The 19,859-nt window shown below is 31.1% G+C and overlaps 1 protein-coding gene and 1 long non-coding RNA gene across 2 annotated transcripts in view; one reads left to right on the top strand and one right to left on the bottom strand.

Annotated features, from left to right (window-relative positions):
* Window positions 1-13,484, top strand: part of LOC128227883 (beta-1,3-galactosyltransferase 5-like) — a 35,107-nt gene extending 21,623 nt beyond the window's left edge. The window contains exon 3 of the mRNA XM_052938795.1: window positions 11,826-13,484. Within this exon, the coding sequence (XP_052794755.1) occupies window positions 11,826-12,845 (1,020 nt within the window). The 3' untranslated portion in view covers window positions 12,846-13,484. The remainder of the gene's footprint in view (window positions 1-11,825) is intronic.
* Window positions 13,485-14,711: 1,227 nt separating this feature from the next.
* LOC128228857 (uncharacterized) lies at window positions 14,712-18,400 on the bottom strand. Its single transcript, XR_008259994.1, has 4 exons — window positions 18,320-18,400; window positions 16,844-17,007; window positions 16,558-16,598; window positions 14,712-16,183 (listed from the first exon to the last, which is right to left on the bottom strand). It is a non-coding gene; the product is annotated as an uncharacterized LOC128228857 (long non-coding RNA).
* Window positions 18,401-19,859: the final 1,459 nt, after the last annotated feature.

The following is a 19,859-nucleotide window of genomic DNA, read 5'->3' as shown; positions in this document are numbered from 1 at the left end:
TGTGTAAATTTTCAATGCAATACATGACATATTCGCTGAGGTATTGACTTTGGTTACATGCAAAACCTTAACCAGAATTTCTATATCGAATAAAAAAGGGGCCATTATTTTAATTTAATGCAAACTGGAGTTATCTTACTTGGTTATTGAGCCCAACCAATATTCATCCATATACAGAATATGAATTTAACTGGTCGTTTATACTTGATTTGATATTGTTTTCACATAATTTGTTACTGCAATAAAATCCCTTACTTTTACGTCACCGAATGTTGTCGTATTGCAAGTAATACTTGCCAAAAAAACTTATTGAACAAATGTTGACATTTTGTTTAAACATACATATGACATCTGAGTTGTTAACAGAATCCGATATGTTTCTGGTATTCTAAGAAACCTTTTTTCCACAAATTATGTGTTGATATTTTCTTTTCTGTTGAAACCCTTTGCATACTATAAGGTTCGTGTTTGAGATTGTGTTTCACAATGATTGAGCTACAATTAAGATACAATTAAGACCTCTTTGTTGGATTTTACACACGATGAATTAATTTAGTACTCCAGATTCAACTATAGATCTTCCATTAGACATGAACACAATGACAGCAAAAGGACATTGGCCATTTGTCATCGTCAATGATGTTATGTTACACACTATGTGTTTAAAATTAAACTTAACACGTACGTGTAAACTCTTAGTCTTTTATCTTTGGAACCTTTTTGTAATATGATTATACATTTTAGAAATTTAACTTATTTGTAGTTGAATCTTTAGACATGGCATAATATTTTCCTAAAACACGAACAGAAACCCATTTTCTATGATTTCCCTACTATTGTTGTGATTTAAATATACTTTGCACAGAAATGCAGACTGTGTTAGATTGTAACGTGTGTGGTTTTACGCACTGTCTGCCGAATTAACTTACGTCATGTGTGAACAAATTTCGTCCATATCCAATTACGATACGATAAAAATCAAACAGTGTGTAATATCTTAATTTTATTGTGATATTTCCACAGTTTCCACGTTGAACGAAGATGCTTCTATCCATCGAAAGTCTTTGTTTTAATACCATGCCTTGCCAATGACATTTTTACACTTACAAGGTTTTATACTATTGCTTTCTGTAAATATATTCATAAGGCAAATTTATTTAGATATTTCGTTTTCGTTTCTAGGAAACGCATGCAATGGGAATAATGTCTTCAGTTATTAGCATGTGTATATAGTATTGGTCTTTACAGTGTTTTCTTTATTTGTATTCATATTATTAAATAACTATTATTAAAACAATATTAAATAGACACAGGGCTTGCTTTACTAAACGTGTTATTCACATATGTGTACTCGAAATTTAATTTTATATGTTTGAATGTTGTGTACTTGCATCCTGTTATGATTTAACCTGTTTGTTGTTTATTGTTGTACTGCTAGAGTTGATCTACATATCATGATGCAGAAAATGAAAATGTAACAACGGTCTGTGTTATTTTGAGAGATGATACAAAGATCGATTGGAAGGTGGCGTTAAATGTATTCCATTCCCGAAACGAGAAAGAAAATTTCACAAAAGGCCTGCGGTCACATTCATAAACATAAGGCTGTACAGAGTAAGACGAATCTAGTGTGCAGTTCTTTTTATGAAAGTTCAATCTCAGCAGATGTTTTTTTTTTTATCTAAATCTATAATGTTCAAGGTCGTAAGAAACCAATCGCAACCCAGCTGCGTCCAGTGTTCTACTTTCAAATATAGAAGTATGTTATATCTGTACATAATCTGAGTCATATATATATATATGCTTTTAATTATGAAATTCTATGATCACACAGTTTTAAACCTTTTATTTTATAAGGCTGACTCTGTGTAATGCGCATAGTTTCAAACAATGAATGCATCGTATCTTTAAAAAGTCTTTGCAGTAGGAGCTCTGAATTGCATTCCTCCGTCTACAGATAAAGTTGGGATCTCTAATCATAGAAGTACTTAGGGTTTACATACACGTTTATTATTATTTGTTTTATTGTAAGTTTCCTCAAGTTAATGCATACTTTGATAAGATTTATTAATTGTGTTTTATTTTTATTTAGGGTTGTTGGGATAAGAGTGAGGTTTGTGCACTTAAACTGGTTTAAACACCCAGTAAAATTACATTTAACTGACCGTTCCAATGCGGTACCTAACACTCCTTGATAAACATACCTAGTTTTTTTTATACAAAAGTATGAATGCACTGTGCTGCTTGTGGAGTTTTTTGCTGTTCTGCCATGTTTCGTGTTTGTAATTTTATGTTATATGTGTTTGGCGTTTACCCAGTGCAATTAAACCGGGTTTATGTTTAAAAAAATGCTACTGGGCATGTTTCTTTACCTTTTTGCACAAATATTAAGTTTAAACTTTATAATTGTATTAGATGTGTCTTTTTGTTTGAGGTTTACAAGAGTGCTGTATAATTGGAACAAATATTTGAAATAGTTATGTTGCTTTACTTGATAGATTTATTTAATGTTTTTAAATAAGACAACGATTACTTAGGTACAGTGGCAAACCTAGTGTTCTTTTCAACCAAGCTTCAATTAGTTGCCATTTCAACTTTCAACTTTTATTTCACAAAAGCATAAGGTCCCACATACGGACAGCATTAGCAAACGTAATATAAAACGTACAATGGGTACGGCTATATGAGGTATTAAGTATTTAACAAGGAGGTTTTTCATATGTCTTATTTTCTGTTACTGATTACTTTTTAAAATTACTAAACACATTGGGATTATATTTAATATTTCTTATCATATTGTAAGGAATAATGCTAGATTTCGACACACGATGAGTAACGCCTTAAATAGTCGAGTGTAACCGACTACGATACGGTTGCTTTTCGTTGTAAATAACGGGGTTTATTTTCGGAATTAATCAAGCAGAGTGGAGGGTTCTACGAGTTCTACACGTAAAATAACGGTTCAGCTTATAATTTCTATGCTTGCCGTTGGACAGACTAGTACTAACTATCACAGACCCAGTAACAGAGAAGACAACTATGCAGCTTAATACTGTGAAGTTCTACAAACAACATACTACATATGTAATATATACACCTATCCCAATAACCGAATCACATTACCGAATAAAGTGAAATCGTACATAGTATTCTATCTAAGTATGCATTAACTTGAGAAAACAAATTAATTAAACAAGTAACAATATAACTGATAGGTAAACTTTGATGAATAAAGATCCCATCTCTATCTGCATCGAAATAATACAATTCAGAGTTCTTTATTATATTCATATCTTTTTACGACCTCAATTTTGTGTTTACAAACCCCAGATTTCGCAAACTCAGGTACCGTTTAATAACGCTGTAATTAAATACTGGCCTATCATTTAGTTAGAAGGCTTCATTAAGGTATGATCTTGGTGTTTTTTTTGTTTGCGAAATGTTTTTTGGAAGTTTGTCATATTGAAACGCCAACTAATTTCATGGCTTTAAACTGTTACTTACGGTTTAAGAAAAATGCATAAAACATAATGTGAACTTCCAAATTCATGTTTTCTTCCCCCAAAACAGGTGAGACCCAATATCTTTAGGGCATAATGTGAAGAAGGTTATAAGATGAACAAGTTCCCCAAGTTTCAAAGTGAAAGCTTTGATAGTTTCCATGTAACTGACATGAACGCAAGACTAAATTAACGCAACCGTGACGATGACAAAAATCAGACAAGCTTATAAAATGTAAGCATTTGTCAGTGTTTATTAAAGGGACTAGACACCAGGTGATACAACTGCAAGAAAAATAGATAATTGTCAAAAAACAGTTAATATTGCTTTAATACATGTATAACATTGTTTAAAACACATCAATATTTTACTGGGATTGTCTATTACATATATCCCAGTAAGTTAAAAAAACACGTCAGTATATTCATCTGTGCTCATTAGGAGATATAATATTATAACTTTGAAACCTTTATGCGCTATTTTAAAACGAGGAGACACAAATGAGACAGTTAAATGATTGTGCTGTTTATTATTTTAATCATGTAAAATTATGTATTATCAGCCTCTTAAATGCTCACATCGACAAGTAATGTTTATTTTCCAAGAAATACTGTATTTGCCAACCTGGTGTCTAGTCCTTTTAAGATTATCGTATATGTCAAAATTTTGCATTCATATGCATACCATTCAATTTTGTCTTTGAAGTTTGTTGCATTTGCTGGTCTAGAAGATGATGAGGAAGATGCTTGTGTTCTTAAATAGTGTGTTGTTGGTGTTCTTGTAGTCAGAGTTGTTCTTTTGTATACAGTTTATGTACTCGTGTAGCTGGTGTTGCTGTCATTTTTGTTGAAGATGAAATTGTTCTTGAAGCTGGTGATGTTGTAGTTGTTCCTTTAGAAAGTGTTGATGTTCTTGTAGCTGGGGTTGGTGTTGGTATTCTTGTAGATGGGGTTGGTGTTCATGTTCTAGAAAGCAGAGTTGTTCATGAAACTGGGGTTGCTGTTTTCTTTCTTGTAGAAAGTGTTGTTGTTCTTATAGACAGAGTTGCTCTTGTACATGAAGTTGTTTCGTCAGGGGTTGTTTCAGGATCTCATTTATATATGTAGAAGGCCTTAATAAGAGAAGAATAAGAGATTGTGAAGCTGTGACCTTATTTTTCAAAGTACAAAAATGTTTCACATTTAAATAAAATATATATTTTATTATTATATTTAGTAAGTTAACATTTTATTATGAAGTTCAAAATGTTACAGATTATATATTACCCTCCTTAGTCAAACCACCACTTGAAAGATTAAATCTAACTGTCACTATCAAGATGTGTTTTATTACCCCCAATAAACCCCCTTATTCACTCCATTTATTAGGTTTAGAAGTGTTACTTTTAATAATGGATGCCTTTATGTCTGCATAAGGAATACACAGTAACTTAGATCAAAAGAATTTGCTACAAAGCTACACTTATAATATAGTCAAATTCAGCATTTCAATACTTACATCAAAATACTCTGACTTCTTTAAATGAGTTTAAGGTCAAAATCTAATATTCATACTTATAACATGCTGCTTTGCTTGACTATAAATACATTTCAGACATTTGCTATTTTTATATGTACCTTTTATTTTAAATTATAAAAACACCTTATCATTGTTTACAGTTATAATTCTCTTTTTTATAATGACATGTTTTAATATTTAAGGGGTTTCATGTGTCTTTAATATTGAACCTTAGTCTTATGTTAATTAAACCAACAGTACTGTTTGTTGCACATTTTTAACAGTCTTCGAAATAACACTTCAGAATGAATAATCAAATTTTCTCATACAATATTCTAATTCACTAGTATTCGGCTTCAAACAGTTTCATCAAGACCTACCATAAATCAAGAATTTGGCCCCGCAGCCCATGAAGCACTTCATAATTGCAGGGCTTGTGATTATTTTGATCACTGACATGACAACATTGACATAATAACGCGTAAACAAATCTTCGTTCACACCCATTTGAATTTATTTTTTCTTTCCTATTATTTTAGTGTTTTGAAAATGTACTTTTTAAGAGACCTATATAATACCCTGATATTGGTCAGTTTACTAAAGAAACAAGGCCCTCAGAAAAATAATGAAAAGAAAAAAGTTATGCCTACCTTTCTACCCTGTTTTTGGGAGATGTTAGTAGAAACTACGAATTTTTTTTTTGCCTAAATAACGATTTTATTTGAAGACAGTTTTGCATACTGTATATATTTTTTTTCTTTATTACATTTCATTGTCTGGGTGTAGGATTTGATATTGGTGCAAGGTATTTTTGATTATTATATTCAGGAAGTATATCAAGATCCTTTGCAAGATGTGTCATGATTGGTGTCATTATTTTGCTTGAATTATTCATTTTAATATTGTTTCAATATTAAATACGTATTTTTGATTACAAGCAAATGAGGAAAAACAAAACACCTTAAAGTTTTTCCTCAGTTAGTAAGATTTTTCTACATTTCATGTCAGTATTTCTCTTAGCTCCGCCCCTTTTCCTGGACTTGACATCGCCCCTATCACTGAATTTGACATTTGATTGGCTGAATGAATATGCCTTTAAAGGTTTCCTTGTAAATTACAGTTTTATACAGGGAAAGCCTGGTATATTGTGACAATCAGAATCATAATTCTGCAAAGTGGGCTATAAATATGATTATGAATTGGCTTATAATTGATTAAAAATAATAAATATAATCTACAGTTATGCACTTTAATTGATCAAAGTACATGTTCCTTATGCTAATTAAAAACATATAAATCCTTAAAATATTGGAAGAAATACATGATTATCATACATGACATGAATTTAGAATTGAACATACATTTTATGCAACAAGTTAATATCCTAAAATGATTTAAAATGTTTAAGGCAAATGTAACATTTCACAGATTAATATAATGCTTACATTTTGCTTAAATTGCTAATTCTTAATTAATTCAGTTTTTGGTGTTTTTGTATAAAAGGACATTTTGATATAATTACAAGAATATTCTGGAAATGCAGTTTTAATGTTTTTTGCTTCAGAAATTAGTTTTTTTAAGAGTGTGAAAAGCAAGACAAAACAAAAATTATTGTTGTTATTTGCAATTGTTAAACATGATTTGGAGATTTGCTTTCCTTCTATTTTTTAATTTGTAAATGTGTCCTTATAGTGATTTTTGGGGGTGGATCAGGACTGCACTTTAGACTTCCAATTAGGAAACAGCTGAATTCTTCAAAGTTGCATAACCGCAGTCACAGTGGCATAAACAAACAAATCTAAATAGTCCTGCCGCATATGAAGATTTCGTATGGCTATATATGAAATAAACTTAAATTATACTGGATTTGCAATTGGATTTATGATATTTGAAATCTCTGATTTTAAAGGAACATTATTCACAAAATAAAGAAATGGAAAACTTGAACCTAAGTCTCTGTGTTGAAAACACTGCATCAGCCAACATCAATAATGGGCAAAGACAAATGCCATTAGGACTGTTATTCAGAGACGAACATTACATTGTTATTCAAGGACGGAAATTACATCGACATACACTAAAATACAAGTTATTCTGACATAAAAAATATTAGAGACACAAACGCCATGAAGACAGTTATTCAGGGATTGACATTACATCGACATACACTAAATTACTAGTTATTCTGACATTCACATTTACTAGTGACACAAACGCCATGAGGACAGTTATTCAGGGACGGACATTACATTCACATACACTATAGTACTAGTTATTCTGACATTAACATTTTTAAAGACACAAAGGCCATGTCAGGACAGTTATTCAGGGACGGACATTTCATTGACATACACCCTAGTACTATAGTTATTCTGACATAAACATTTCATTAGAGACACAAGCGCCATGAGGACAGAATATTCAGGAACAGACATTGCATTGACATACACTACAGTACTAGTTATTCTGACATATATATTTTATTAAAATCACAATACCATAAGGACAGTTATTCAGGGACGGACAATACATTGACATACACTATAGTACTAGTTATTCTGTCATAGTTTTTCTATTAAGGACACAAACACCATGTCACTACAGTTATTCAGGGACGGACATTACATTGACATGCTCTATAGTACTAGTTATTCTAGCATAATAATTTTATTAGAGACACACACGCGATGAGCAAAGTATTTCAGGGACAGACATTACATTGGCATATATTATAGTACTAGTTATTCTGACATAAATATTTTATTAAAATCACAATGCCATAAGGACAGTTATTCAGGGACGGACAATACATTGATATACACTATAGTACTAGTTATTCTGTCATAGTATTTCTATTAAGGACACAAACACTATGTCAGGACAGTTATTCAGTGACGGACATTACATTAGCATACTCTATAGTAATAGTTATTCTGGCATAACAATTTTATTAGAGACACACACGCGATGAGGAAAGTATTTCAGGGACAGACATTACATTGGAATACATTATAGTACTAGTTATTCTGACATAAACATTTTATTAAAGGCACAAAGGCCATGAGGAGAGTTATTTATGGACGGTCACAACACTGATATACCATATACTAATAGTGTACTGACATTTATTTTACACAGAATGATACGATTATTCAGATTCAGGGACGAAAGAACATTGAATTAATTGCATACTACAGATTTAGTAATTCTGACATGTACATTGTTAAGACACACACCATGGTGACATTTATTTAGGAATGAAAATTACATTGACACACACTCAAGTAATATATATTCTGACATGCACCTTACAAAGAATCTCACCATTGGGACAGTTATTCAGGGACGGGCATTATAATGACATACAATATAGTATGAATGGTTTTTCAAAGGATGACACCATAACGACAGTTATTCAGAGACGGACATTACATTGACTTACAATATAGTAATAGTCATTCTAAAATGTATGGTACATAACGAAGACACACGCCATGGGAACTGTTATTCAGGGACAGATGTTACACTGACATATACTATATTAAGCTTTGTTAGGACAAGTAGAATGCAGAGATACACCCCAGAGGGACAGTTATTCAGCGACGGACATTACATTGACATTCATGACTATACAGTACAAATTTATAGTTCTAAGGACATGTACATGGAAACAGTAATTCAGGGACTGTTTAACAAAGTTATTTTTCATTTTTATTGTGTTAATAATTATCATCATTATTTCATATTATTCATATCCAATCTCATCATTTCATCATTTTATATTGCCTCATTCTTTTCTCATGTTTTTAGGTTTTTATGTTGTTTCATATTTTTAAATTTATGTTTAAAAGTTATTCAAGTCCAATCTTATAGTTAGATAAGTACTGTCTGGGTTTAACCAATATTTCAATACTCTTAATCTCAAAGTAAATTGATTTTACAACTGAAAGGTCTGACTGACCATCTGGCCTTGATAAAATTACTTATGTACAAATATTTAATTACTGATCCAGACAATTATTGTATAAAACTGTTTACATTAACTGACAAGTTACTACCTTCTTATGCAACAACGTCTGGCTTTTCGAGTATATATACTTGGTTTAAATACAAGCAATCATACTTGAAATATCAACTGATTGGTTCTCATTGAACCAGGTACCCTCCAAACCAAATCACAAGTGGTCTTAGACGAAATACTTCAATAATCAGCCAGGATTAAAGACGTATATATTAACTTCAAATATACTGACAATCATAACGACCAAATATAGTCCAAACGGCTGAAATCTGATATAACAGTGTAATATATACTTTAACAATATTTATGAGGAAATTTACATGGAAAAAACACACACCATATGGCTACAGTTATTCTGAGGGATGGATATTACATCTAACAAGCACAACTATGTTACTAGAAAGTCCAAACAGTAACATCAATCTGTCAAAACATACACATACTGAGTCACAGTCATCCAGTTAGACCTTTGGAGGCACAGGCATGACTTCTTATACTAAAACTTGGCATTCATTTTTTTAACAAGCCCTCCTATATAAAAGTCAGAATTTGAGCAATCATGGAAGACAGTTTACCTGTGCAGGGCTTACGGGCTTGTGTCAATTTCGACCACTGCAGTCAGCTTAATAAGCCATTCCAATTATTCATCAACCTGCAGATCAGGCAAAACAGTTGTCTGTGTAATAAGAAGCTTACTGAATTTGATTAGAATGTTAAAACCTGTTATTTAATGTATTTACTCTGGGAGAAGGAGCTGTTATAGGTCCCAGATTTTATCATAAATGCTTGTTATGTGTTTTTGCAATTACAATATTTATGCAGATACAGCAACAAGCTCAGTAGCAGAAAGTTTAACATAAACTCGGTTTAGTGGCACTGGGCAAATGCCAAAGATATAGAACACAAAATCACAAACAAGAAACACAGAACAGCACAAAACTCTACAAACAGCACAGTGCATACATACTTTATATATACATATATATATATATATAAATAATTGGTATGTTTATCAAGAATTGTTAGGTACCGCCTTGGAACGGTCAGTACAATGTAAATTTACTGGGGGTTTAAACCAGTTTGTGTGCACAACCTCACTCTTATCCCAACAATCCCGAATAAAGTAACGTATAACTTATGAACTTAAGCATTACCTAATAATAAAATATCATAAGAAAATATATTATAAGCATCGAATACTTCAAAATAAAACAAAATTTTGACAAGACTAACTCTTTCACAGCATAAAATATGCATAAAAAGTATACCATTACACATATGCAAAAAGCTATAGAAACAAGCTCAGTAGCAAAATGTTTAAACATAAACCCGGTTTAGTGGCACTGGGTGAACGCCAAAGGCATATAACATAAAATCACAAACGAGAAACATAAAAGAACACTCTACAAACATTATATTAATTAGCTATTTTGGCCTAATTTTGTTTTTTTTTCCCCAAAATTGACCTTTTCCCCAATTTGCCCGGCACAGAAGGTAAAGATAATTAAAAAAATCACTGTTGTAACACAACAACTCTCTACCATTTAAAGCTGCACTCTCACGGATTTACCATTTTTCCAACTTTTATTATGTTTTGTCTTAGAAAAAGCAAATTATTCGCGTAAATATCTACAAACCAACGATATAATATTGTTGACAAAAGATCAGATCAATGATTTTCATGTTTCCGTTCAAAAATTAATGTTTTTATTTTGAACAACCACAATATTTGCTGGAGTTGAATTAAATCATTTTGTTTTATTCTTTTATAAATTTTGCACTTGAATCGCGTTCCAGCGATCTCAGCATTGAAGAGTATTTGCGTCGAATATTTTGCTTTGACTCGCGATTACTTAAGAACTCATTACAGCCCTAACATCGAAGTTGAATAATAATAACACATTTGTTCAATATATACCTGACAATGATCTTAACTGGATTCAATTTGTCAATAGAGTCATTTTTTTCACATAATATATTCTTGGTCTTGGAGGTCGTTAGTACCTTAAGCAAAAACCTTTCAAAGATAAAATGTAGATACTGTTTGAAACTATAAAATCCCACGCAGTCATCCTTAGTAAATAATTGTTTTAAAACTGTGTGCTCATTTGGTTTCATAATGAAAAGCAAAAGTGAAAATCATTATCGTCTTAACACTATGAATACAATTAGAAAGGGTACGTTGTAATTGATATATTTTAGACATACACTGTAAGTAGGGTAAAAATGTGAGCCGTATTGTAGGATGTGCATAGGTGTTATGATGCCAAATAATTCAAACTGGCCATTTGGTATTAATGATCAGACGGTATATTTTATTAAGTTTTCGTTTGTGTCTCCCTTTTACTGCTATCTAACATGTATTATGAATATATGCAACAACTGTGTAATCAAGCGAACTCTGATGCATGGAGCTTTGAGGACTTTTTGAAGTCGTTTTACGAATTACTTTTTGTGTTGACGGATGATATCTCACTTAATCAAAATAAAGCATCTAAGGTATCATGGATTCCGGAGATTTTTTTTTATAATAATTTATTATTCCACATCAAACAACACAATTCATCATATACACAATCAATGTAAGACATCGCGTTCATCATGTAAAAAAGATAGAGTGGTACCCATACAGAAAAGCTAGACACTTCGATATTGTGTGCAAAAACTTTAGAGTGATAAATAAACCATATAGTTATCCAATCGAAAACGAAGCGCATATTAACTACGACAACTGTATGAACGACAATAACTGTCTGTTTAATATCTAGATGATATATTTTACTCTTGTATTTCTTTTTGATATCAGTTTTCAAGTGTATTCATATCAGATTACAGCACAAGTATGAAGAAGATACTATACGTGTACGGCGTACTAATTTTGTGGGTATTTGTGTTGAGCTTACTTTTGATAACAAAGAAAGGTTTCATTGCTGATCACTCATTTCAGTCACAAAGTTCAATAACGTACAATGAAAACATAATAAACGACAGCAGACGAGACAGAATATCCTACAAAAACATTGACTTAGAGATCTCATTCATATTCGAACCTACTGAAATATGTAAATGGAACCCACACTGGATAATATTCATACATTCAGCTCCAAAAAATACTTTACAAAGAAACGCTGTTCGGACGACATGGGGCAAGGACTGTTTCAACTCTTCAAGTCACAATATCAGCTGTGTTTTCGTGGTTGGGACGACACTTGATAATAACAACTCAATCAGTGAACTAAAATCTGAAATAAGTTATTTCAAAGATGTTATTGTTGTTAACATATCTGATACGTATGCAAACTTGACTTATAAAACAATGGCAGGGTTGAGGTGGACTGATTTAAATTGTCAAAGTGCACGTTTTGTTATGAAAACAGACGATGATATGTTTGTGAATACAGAGTTACTGCAAGCATCTGCTTCCAAATATAATTCTTCGCATTTTATCGGTGGTCGCTGTTGGGGCCCGGCAGAACCAATACGTAACAAACAATCTAAATGGTTTGTAAGTATTGAACAATACAACCGGACGCATTATCCAGTATTTTGCAGTGGATCAGGATATATCATATCTAAAGACTTAATTCCAAAACTTTTGAATATATCTGCAAAGATTCCTTTTCTTTATTTAGAGGACGTTTATATTGGGCTGTGTGTTAACGCATTAGGTTACACGCCTAAAAACTTAAATGGATTTAATAATGGAGCGGTAAAAATGTCGAAATGCAACTATTCTAAATCAGTCATAACAGCGCACGGATTTAATCCAACAAGATTTTGGCACGAATGGGAAGATATTCAACAGTGTAGGAATGGATCTGTTTAAGACACGAGGACTACGCCCTAAATGTTTTAATATACATGTCATCGTTCAAGACTTGCGATATGAAGTTGAGAGTTAAATAATTATGATTGCCACAATTATTGTATAGACAAATTGTAGAGATTTTGATCTGTTAATTAACATTGATAACTGTGTTGACATTTGTGTTGAAAGTTCCACAAGTGGTACTCTTATTATCTTCCTCTAAAGCAATGAGTAAGATATAACTATATATTTAATTGAACTTTACTTCATTTGTGAAGCCGCCTGTGGGTACAAAGTTGACAATTTCAATTTTGAGAAAAAAATTAAACTTTAAAGTTTTGAACATTTGTTTTACTGTCTTTCATTATTATAAGTCACCAATTCATGGCTTAATGTATTGAACCTAAAGTAAAGCAAATGTTAAAATAGCATCCATAAAATTTCCATTATGTCCGACAACGATATAAATTAACTGAAAACGACGATCTGTAAAAACAACCGTGTTACCTCCCTTTACCTGATACGTTATATAAGTTAAATACTAAGCTTTGAAGATTTTAAATACTGAGATTATAGAGGAAGTAGCTTTAACTGTGTGCAGCTAACCAAGGAGTGGTCATTAAATGAAACAAATTTCCAAATACTTGTTTCAACATTTTGTTCTTGAAAGTATGGTACCTAAGCATATGTCATATGTCCATCAATATATTCTTTAATCTTACTTTCATAAGCATTTAATATCTATTAATACCTGAAGTATGCTGTCTGCACATCCTTACGACTTAGTGAATCGATTCAATTGAATTTATTTCACGCACCTGTGTGTATAAGAGCCTTTGTATCATGACTAGTTAATACCGTAATCGCCCACTGTTACATATATTATATAAACGTTACTTTAACTAAAACATTACCTTCAAAATCATATCTGTTGAAGTCTTTTCAGTTGTGCTTACATAATTGAATTTTATCTTTGCGGCTTCTAAAACAGAAATGATTGATAAACTTCGATACAAATTGTTTTTGTAAGACATTTTCAATGATTTAACAATTTATGCTAGGTTAAAAAATGTTCTAAGTTCAATAAATTAGAAATATTATATACTTATAAGAATGTGTTTACTGTCAATGTGATACATTACACGCTGGCATATTGTTGCATGGAGATGATTGTGTACATAGACTGATGTACATACTTTTCGTAGTCATCTTGAACTACTTTATTTCTTTTGTCTTCCTAAACTTATAAACTTAATTGATAACGAAGTCTTTGATTTGTTAATAATTGTTTACCATGTTTAAGTAAGAAGTGGAGTTTAGCATATTTTCCTTTCTCTAATAAATGTACATATAATTTGTAAAATGGTTAAAATTTGTATTGAATTCAGTCAGCAAGGTAATGACATATGCTTTTTGTGTATATGCATGCTATAGAACAATACTCATTTGCAATACATTATTGTCCGTACATAGATTTTCTTACTTCTTTTTTGTCAATAACATGAACGTCATAATGTCATTTAATGTTTATTATGGAATGTTATTCTTAGGCATTCTTATTTTTCTTTTTTACATAATAAACTTGACTACGCTTCCAACATCCATTAAGAATTTTCGTCTGTTTACTTGCACTTCAGACTGTAGGTAGCAATAACAACGTAAAAAATTAATTTCATGCAGTATAGTTAAGTGATATATCATTTAAAGGTAATGTCATTACAAACTCAAATATGCACATTTTTTTTTTTAAATCCATCAAATTTTGACAGAATTATGGCCATTTTAATTTTACATTTTTATCAATTTTTCTGCCAAAATAGGTCAAATTCAAAACTTCGGAATTTAAACGGAATAAATAATGTAAAACAACACATTTGGTTTATTTTCTATCAATTTAATACACATTCCTAAATATCAGAGCTTACACAATGTTTTAAGCAATTTATTTCACGTTAAAAAAATGAGGAAAAAATGTCTAGTTTCAAGAAATTTAAAAAAATGCCATATATTTTGAAGAATCAGCTAGCAATAAGGTAAAAGTCAAAGAACATTTACATTCTTCCATTCACTGCTTGACTGTTGCATTTTACAATTAATAGTATAATGAATATGAAGATGAAAGGCAAACAAAAAATTAGTTGCCATGGTAACCATTCAATAAAAATACAAAAAAATGCTAAGAAACCGCTTTTTGTTTAAAAGGAGAATTATGTATATCTTGCATTGATTTGCCTGACAATTGTAAAAAAGGTGAACTTTAACCCATCTAGCAATTCTAAATATTTTAATATAAGTATGAGATTGTCAGCAATTTTTAAGGTTAATTTATAATTGTAATTGTATACAAAGTATGACCAAATGAATAAAACATAACAGAAATATTTCACTGACTGAAGCGGGCATGCTAAAAAAGTATCTCATTGAAAATACTTAGGTTTTTAGACAACAATTACAATTTCCTAAGAAAACTAGACTCTTGTTACCATGGCAACTGTTTAAATTGACACACTTATTCAATATCAATGCATACACATGTATAACAAACCTATACTTTGACTGTTAACACTTTAACTACTTACTTAATAATTCACTTATGGAAAATATTTAGTACTAATAACAAGATTGTAACCGTGTATTTAATAGCTGAAAACGCAAAAATATTAAATGATTGGTGAAGGCTTAAATATTTACTGTGATCTACTATGATCTTAAATGGTAGAAATACTGTGTTTTATGCACATTTCATTCAAGTTAAAATAGGTATCCTTCATTAGAACCATTGTTTTCGACATTTATTCATCCTTTTTGGAATAATAAAACAATAGTATTAATTGTGGTAAATCTAATGTGGGAGTAAGAGTGCATCTTTAAAAGAACTGACTTTTTTTTAAATTGACATGGAAACTATAAACACGAATAATACCACTTACTGTTTAGAAACAAACAAAATGACAATATTTCTGTTTCAAACGAAATTTAAAATTCTTTTGTGGTTAATTATTGGATTCAAAATGTGCATAGATTTGGAATCAAAATGTCCATGCATGTATTTGTAACCAATCATTACATGTGAAGTTTTACACATAAAAAGAAAACATTTTATACGGAAACATTTTCACTCTATAATCACTCAAAAATGAAGGAACTGTTCATGCTGTACCAGGGTATTTGGAAGTGCAGATACTTCTTATTGCAAGAAAATTAATCCTCTTTGCACTACACTGTAATCTTGGATATTGCAGGAATTGAGAGAGAATCTGTGAGACACTGCATGGTATGACTGTTGCATGATAGAACCAAAGTCAAATACTGTCAAATTACACCAAGCTGATTTTTTCTCAGAAACCATCATGAGCCTTAAAATATAACAAAGGAATGTGTTGATTTCAATACACATGTAGACAAAATAAACTACATGCATTCAGTTTATATGGCAACATACATATACAGATGTATACATACGGTTTAAAAAGGTTTTATCACAATTCATGAAGGGAATACATTACATTACCAGATATTATCTTAATAAAGTTGACATAAATACAGAGAGAAGTAAGGAATTTCTGATTTAAAACTTAATACTGTTCAACATTTTTGTCCACTTTTTGTACATAGCAAATTACTTTTTCTTTATAATAATTTATTTTTACTTTCCAAATTATTCCTCAAAAAGGTCTACATTATATATTTAATAGAGCAAAAAAATACAATTTGACAAAAAAGTACATACAATTAGGTTACTTAATCTGCATCAGTCAGGTGAGAGTGAAACTGAAAGTAAAAAGAAACATATTAAAGATAATTATGTATTATTCAGAGAGGGACAACTATGCATATTAAAAAATTATATGTAATGAGGTTTGATGTCTATACACAGTTTGGTATTGATCAGAATCAATTTAAGAATCAATTCAACTTCACAGCTTAGAAAAATGTCAATAGCATTTATTTTACAAATAATAAAATGTGCCATCATACAAAATGTCACAGTTTATAAAGAGTTCTCAATAACTTACAAAAATGTATAATTCCAAAGAAAATTAAGCAAATGTCATGTTCATGAGATATTCTCTGGTAAATATGCATCATAGTTCTAAGTTACTCAGTTCTGCAATCCTTTCCATCATTCTGAGTGGCTGAATTTGATTGGCATGAATGTATTCTATGGCTTTATATCTCACTGAAAGGGAAAAAAGACCAATAAATGACAAAACTGACCATCCAGGAATTGGCAAACTTACTAATGTGTAAAAATACTCATAATATTTAGTCAAAAAGTAAGAACAGCCATTTATGAAAAGTGAAGTTTAAAATCATTTTAAATGAATAATCACAACATTGAGTTGAAAATTAATGACAGCAATTGAAATCCTATCATAACAGGTATTCCAATAAATTTGAAGACTAATAATGTTTGAAAAGTTGAATATTTTTTACAGAGAGTGATTTTATAATCCAAGTGACTATACAGAACATAAAAAAAATCCTGAAATTTTCACCTTAAAACATTGATATGTTAAAATTTGAAACTTTCCCATCATTATTTAAGTATAAGTTACTTAGTGAGTATGTATGATCTATAAACAATTAAAATTGGTAGGCATCCAATTCACTGTTTAGAATATTAAAAAATGCTTACTTTCTTAGTTTCAATTGTGAGATGCCTATACTGTATATAAGCCAGCCTGCATTTTTCTTATTAACCAATAAAACACTAAATGGAAACTTGGCGTTGTAATTTGATAAATTGATTTTTGGTTGTCGAGCTTATTAAATATGAATTTGTCGGGCAATGTCATTGGCAGAAACATGCGCATAAACAATAACAAATTTTAGCTTGACATATTTTTAATTAATAAGTTAGAATGGCTTTAAATAACCGCCAATTCTCCATTAGTTTATTTTCTTGTTTTAAAACCGAAAGTGATCAGATCCCTTAACAACCCGGTCTGTTGATTTCATTAAAACCAATCACACTATCCAAACTAAAAACAATTGCAAAAGTCTTATTTATTTAAATTATAAAACATTTGACCAATTGTCTTGCAAAAGAATTGGCAACCCCTAATAAATAGCATTCTATATATAAAAAAAACAATGATATGCACAACCTACCTCAATGTTTACTCAAAATAAATTACTATTTACAGAGGTGGGCATTTGAAGTAAACAAAAAATACTTCCTGATTAATTCGGATACTCTCAGCTTTTAAGGTTGCATGCCTTATGAGTCATCAAATTGTTCCTTTTTTGGCCACTCTCAGAAACGATGTGTTTATAAATAGTCCTTGCGGAAAAATGCGACAGATTACTGAATGAAATGGATAGTATCACTGTGTAGTTAAATGAATGAATTTTCAGAAAATCGATGATGCATTATTGATCTCTTTCGATTTGGACCTGTAATTCAGCATGTTTTATCCCTTTTTGTTTGTTTTTTGTCAAAATAAAAGCAGAAACACTACATAATAATTCATAAAAGTTATACTCACCGATGCAGTAGACGTCAATGTATCCTTGTAAAGTCATTGACAATCAAAACAAATCTTCAAACATCCGAAATCGGAAGTAAAATATGTCAGTCAAAACGTCCCAATCCCGGCAGAAAAACGACATATTACAAAAAATGCTTGTGAAACTTTTTGCTCGTTTTATTTTGTTTCACAAAATTAGATAAAACCCGTACTACAGTTGATAGATAATTTATTCATGATTATTTTGGTACCATTTTCGGCAGTAAGTATAAATGTTTGCAGGAGTAAAATCCATTGGAGTGAGGAGTGGTATTAGCATTGTGCAGAATAGGGAAATGTAAAATACGACGTCACGTTGTTATTGCTACTGTAGGCTCTGTTTACAATTTGTCAAACGTCCTCTTATAGATCTATGAACATGGACAACTGTATTCATATCTGGTACAAATTCAGATAAACTATGTCTTCCATACTATCATATGATTACTTATATACATGTTTATTGCTTTCATTGTAATCTCTCTTTCTTTCACCTTCAGTGAAGTTGTGGTGTGCTTGTGGATACTTCATGGTCGTACCTTGTTTGTAACATTGTGTCGCCGATAATTGTAGCATATGTCATTTTTGTTAGTTCAATTACATAAATAGTCGTCCAAAATGCTCATTATAGGTCTTTTCCATCTTTTATTCCTACTGAGCTTAGCAAGCGACGCAAGTAATGTTAACTCTTTAAGGTTAAATCTCACAGCTACATATAACTAAGGTATTCTTGCACGTCAAAGATTCAAAGTTAAATTTGATCAATGTATGCGATCGAAGTTCAATAAGTCACACGGAAAGTGAAACGTTTAGTACAAATGGAAGCTTCACAAAACGTTGCTTGTGTGCTTGATGTTTTCCATGGTAGTTTTAACTTGGTTGCATATTTTTCTTTCACTGTCAGGCGATATTCAACCTAATCTAGGTCCCAGTTCGAGACACGTTACTTCCCCAGGTAGTTCACATATCGATATGTCCACTAATCTTTCAATTTTTCGGTGTTTTCCTAAATACCATTCTATTATGCAGTATAAAACCGAAACTATATTTATTTTCAACTGGACCAAATTATTTATATCCTTACCTTTTCTGAAACTTGGTTAGCTGATGCAATCACATACGACCAAAATGATAATGTCTGGCTTCTCAAGACCAGTTCGGCCAGATCGACAAGATCATTCATATGGTGGTATTGCCGCTTATATCAAAGCCGTTATCAATTCTAAAAGAATGAATGATTTTGAGTTAATTGCGCTAGAGTGTCTCTGGTTAGAAATAAAGATACGCACATCTTAACGTGTACTAATCGGTGTGTTCTATCGTCCTCCTAACTCTGATAATAAGTATTATAGCCTTGTTGAAGGTTCTATGGGTTTGGCGAGAGAAAATGGAATTGAGGATATTATCATTACAAGTAATTTTACTAAACCAACTGTTGATATTTTCAACAGCTGTATTCCTAACAAGGTTATAACTACCAATCCTCCTGAACCTCCTTGGATAATTAATGACATTAAAA

The sequence above is a fragment of the Mya arenaria genome, chromosome 3, assembly GCF_026914265.1.
Source record: "Mya arenaria isolate MELC-2E11 chromosome 3, ASM2691426v1".
Lineage (NCBI taxonomy): Eukaryota > Metazoa > Mollusca > Bivalvia > Myida > Myidae > Mya > Mya arenaria.
This window is presented reverse-complemented; position numbering and strand designations above follow the sequence as displayed.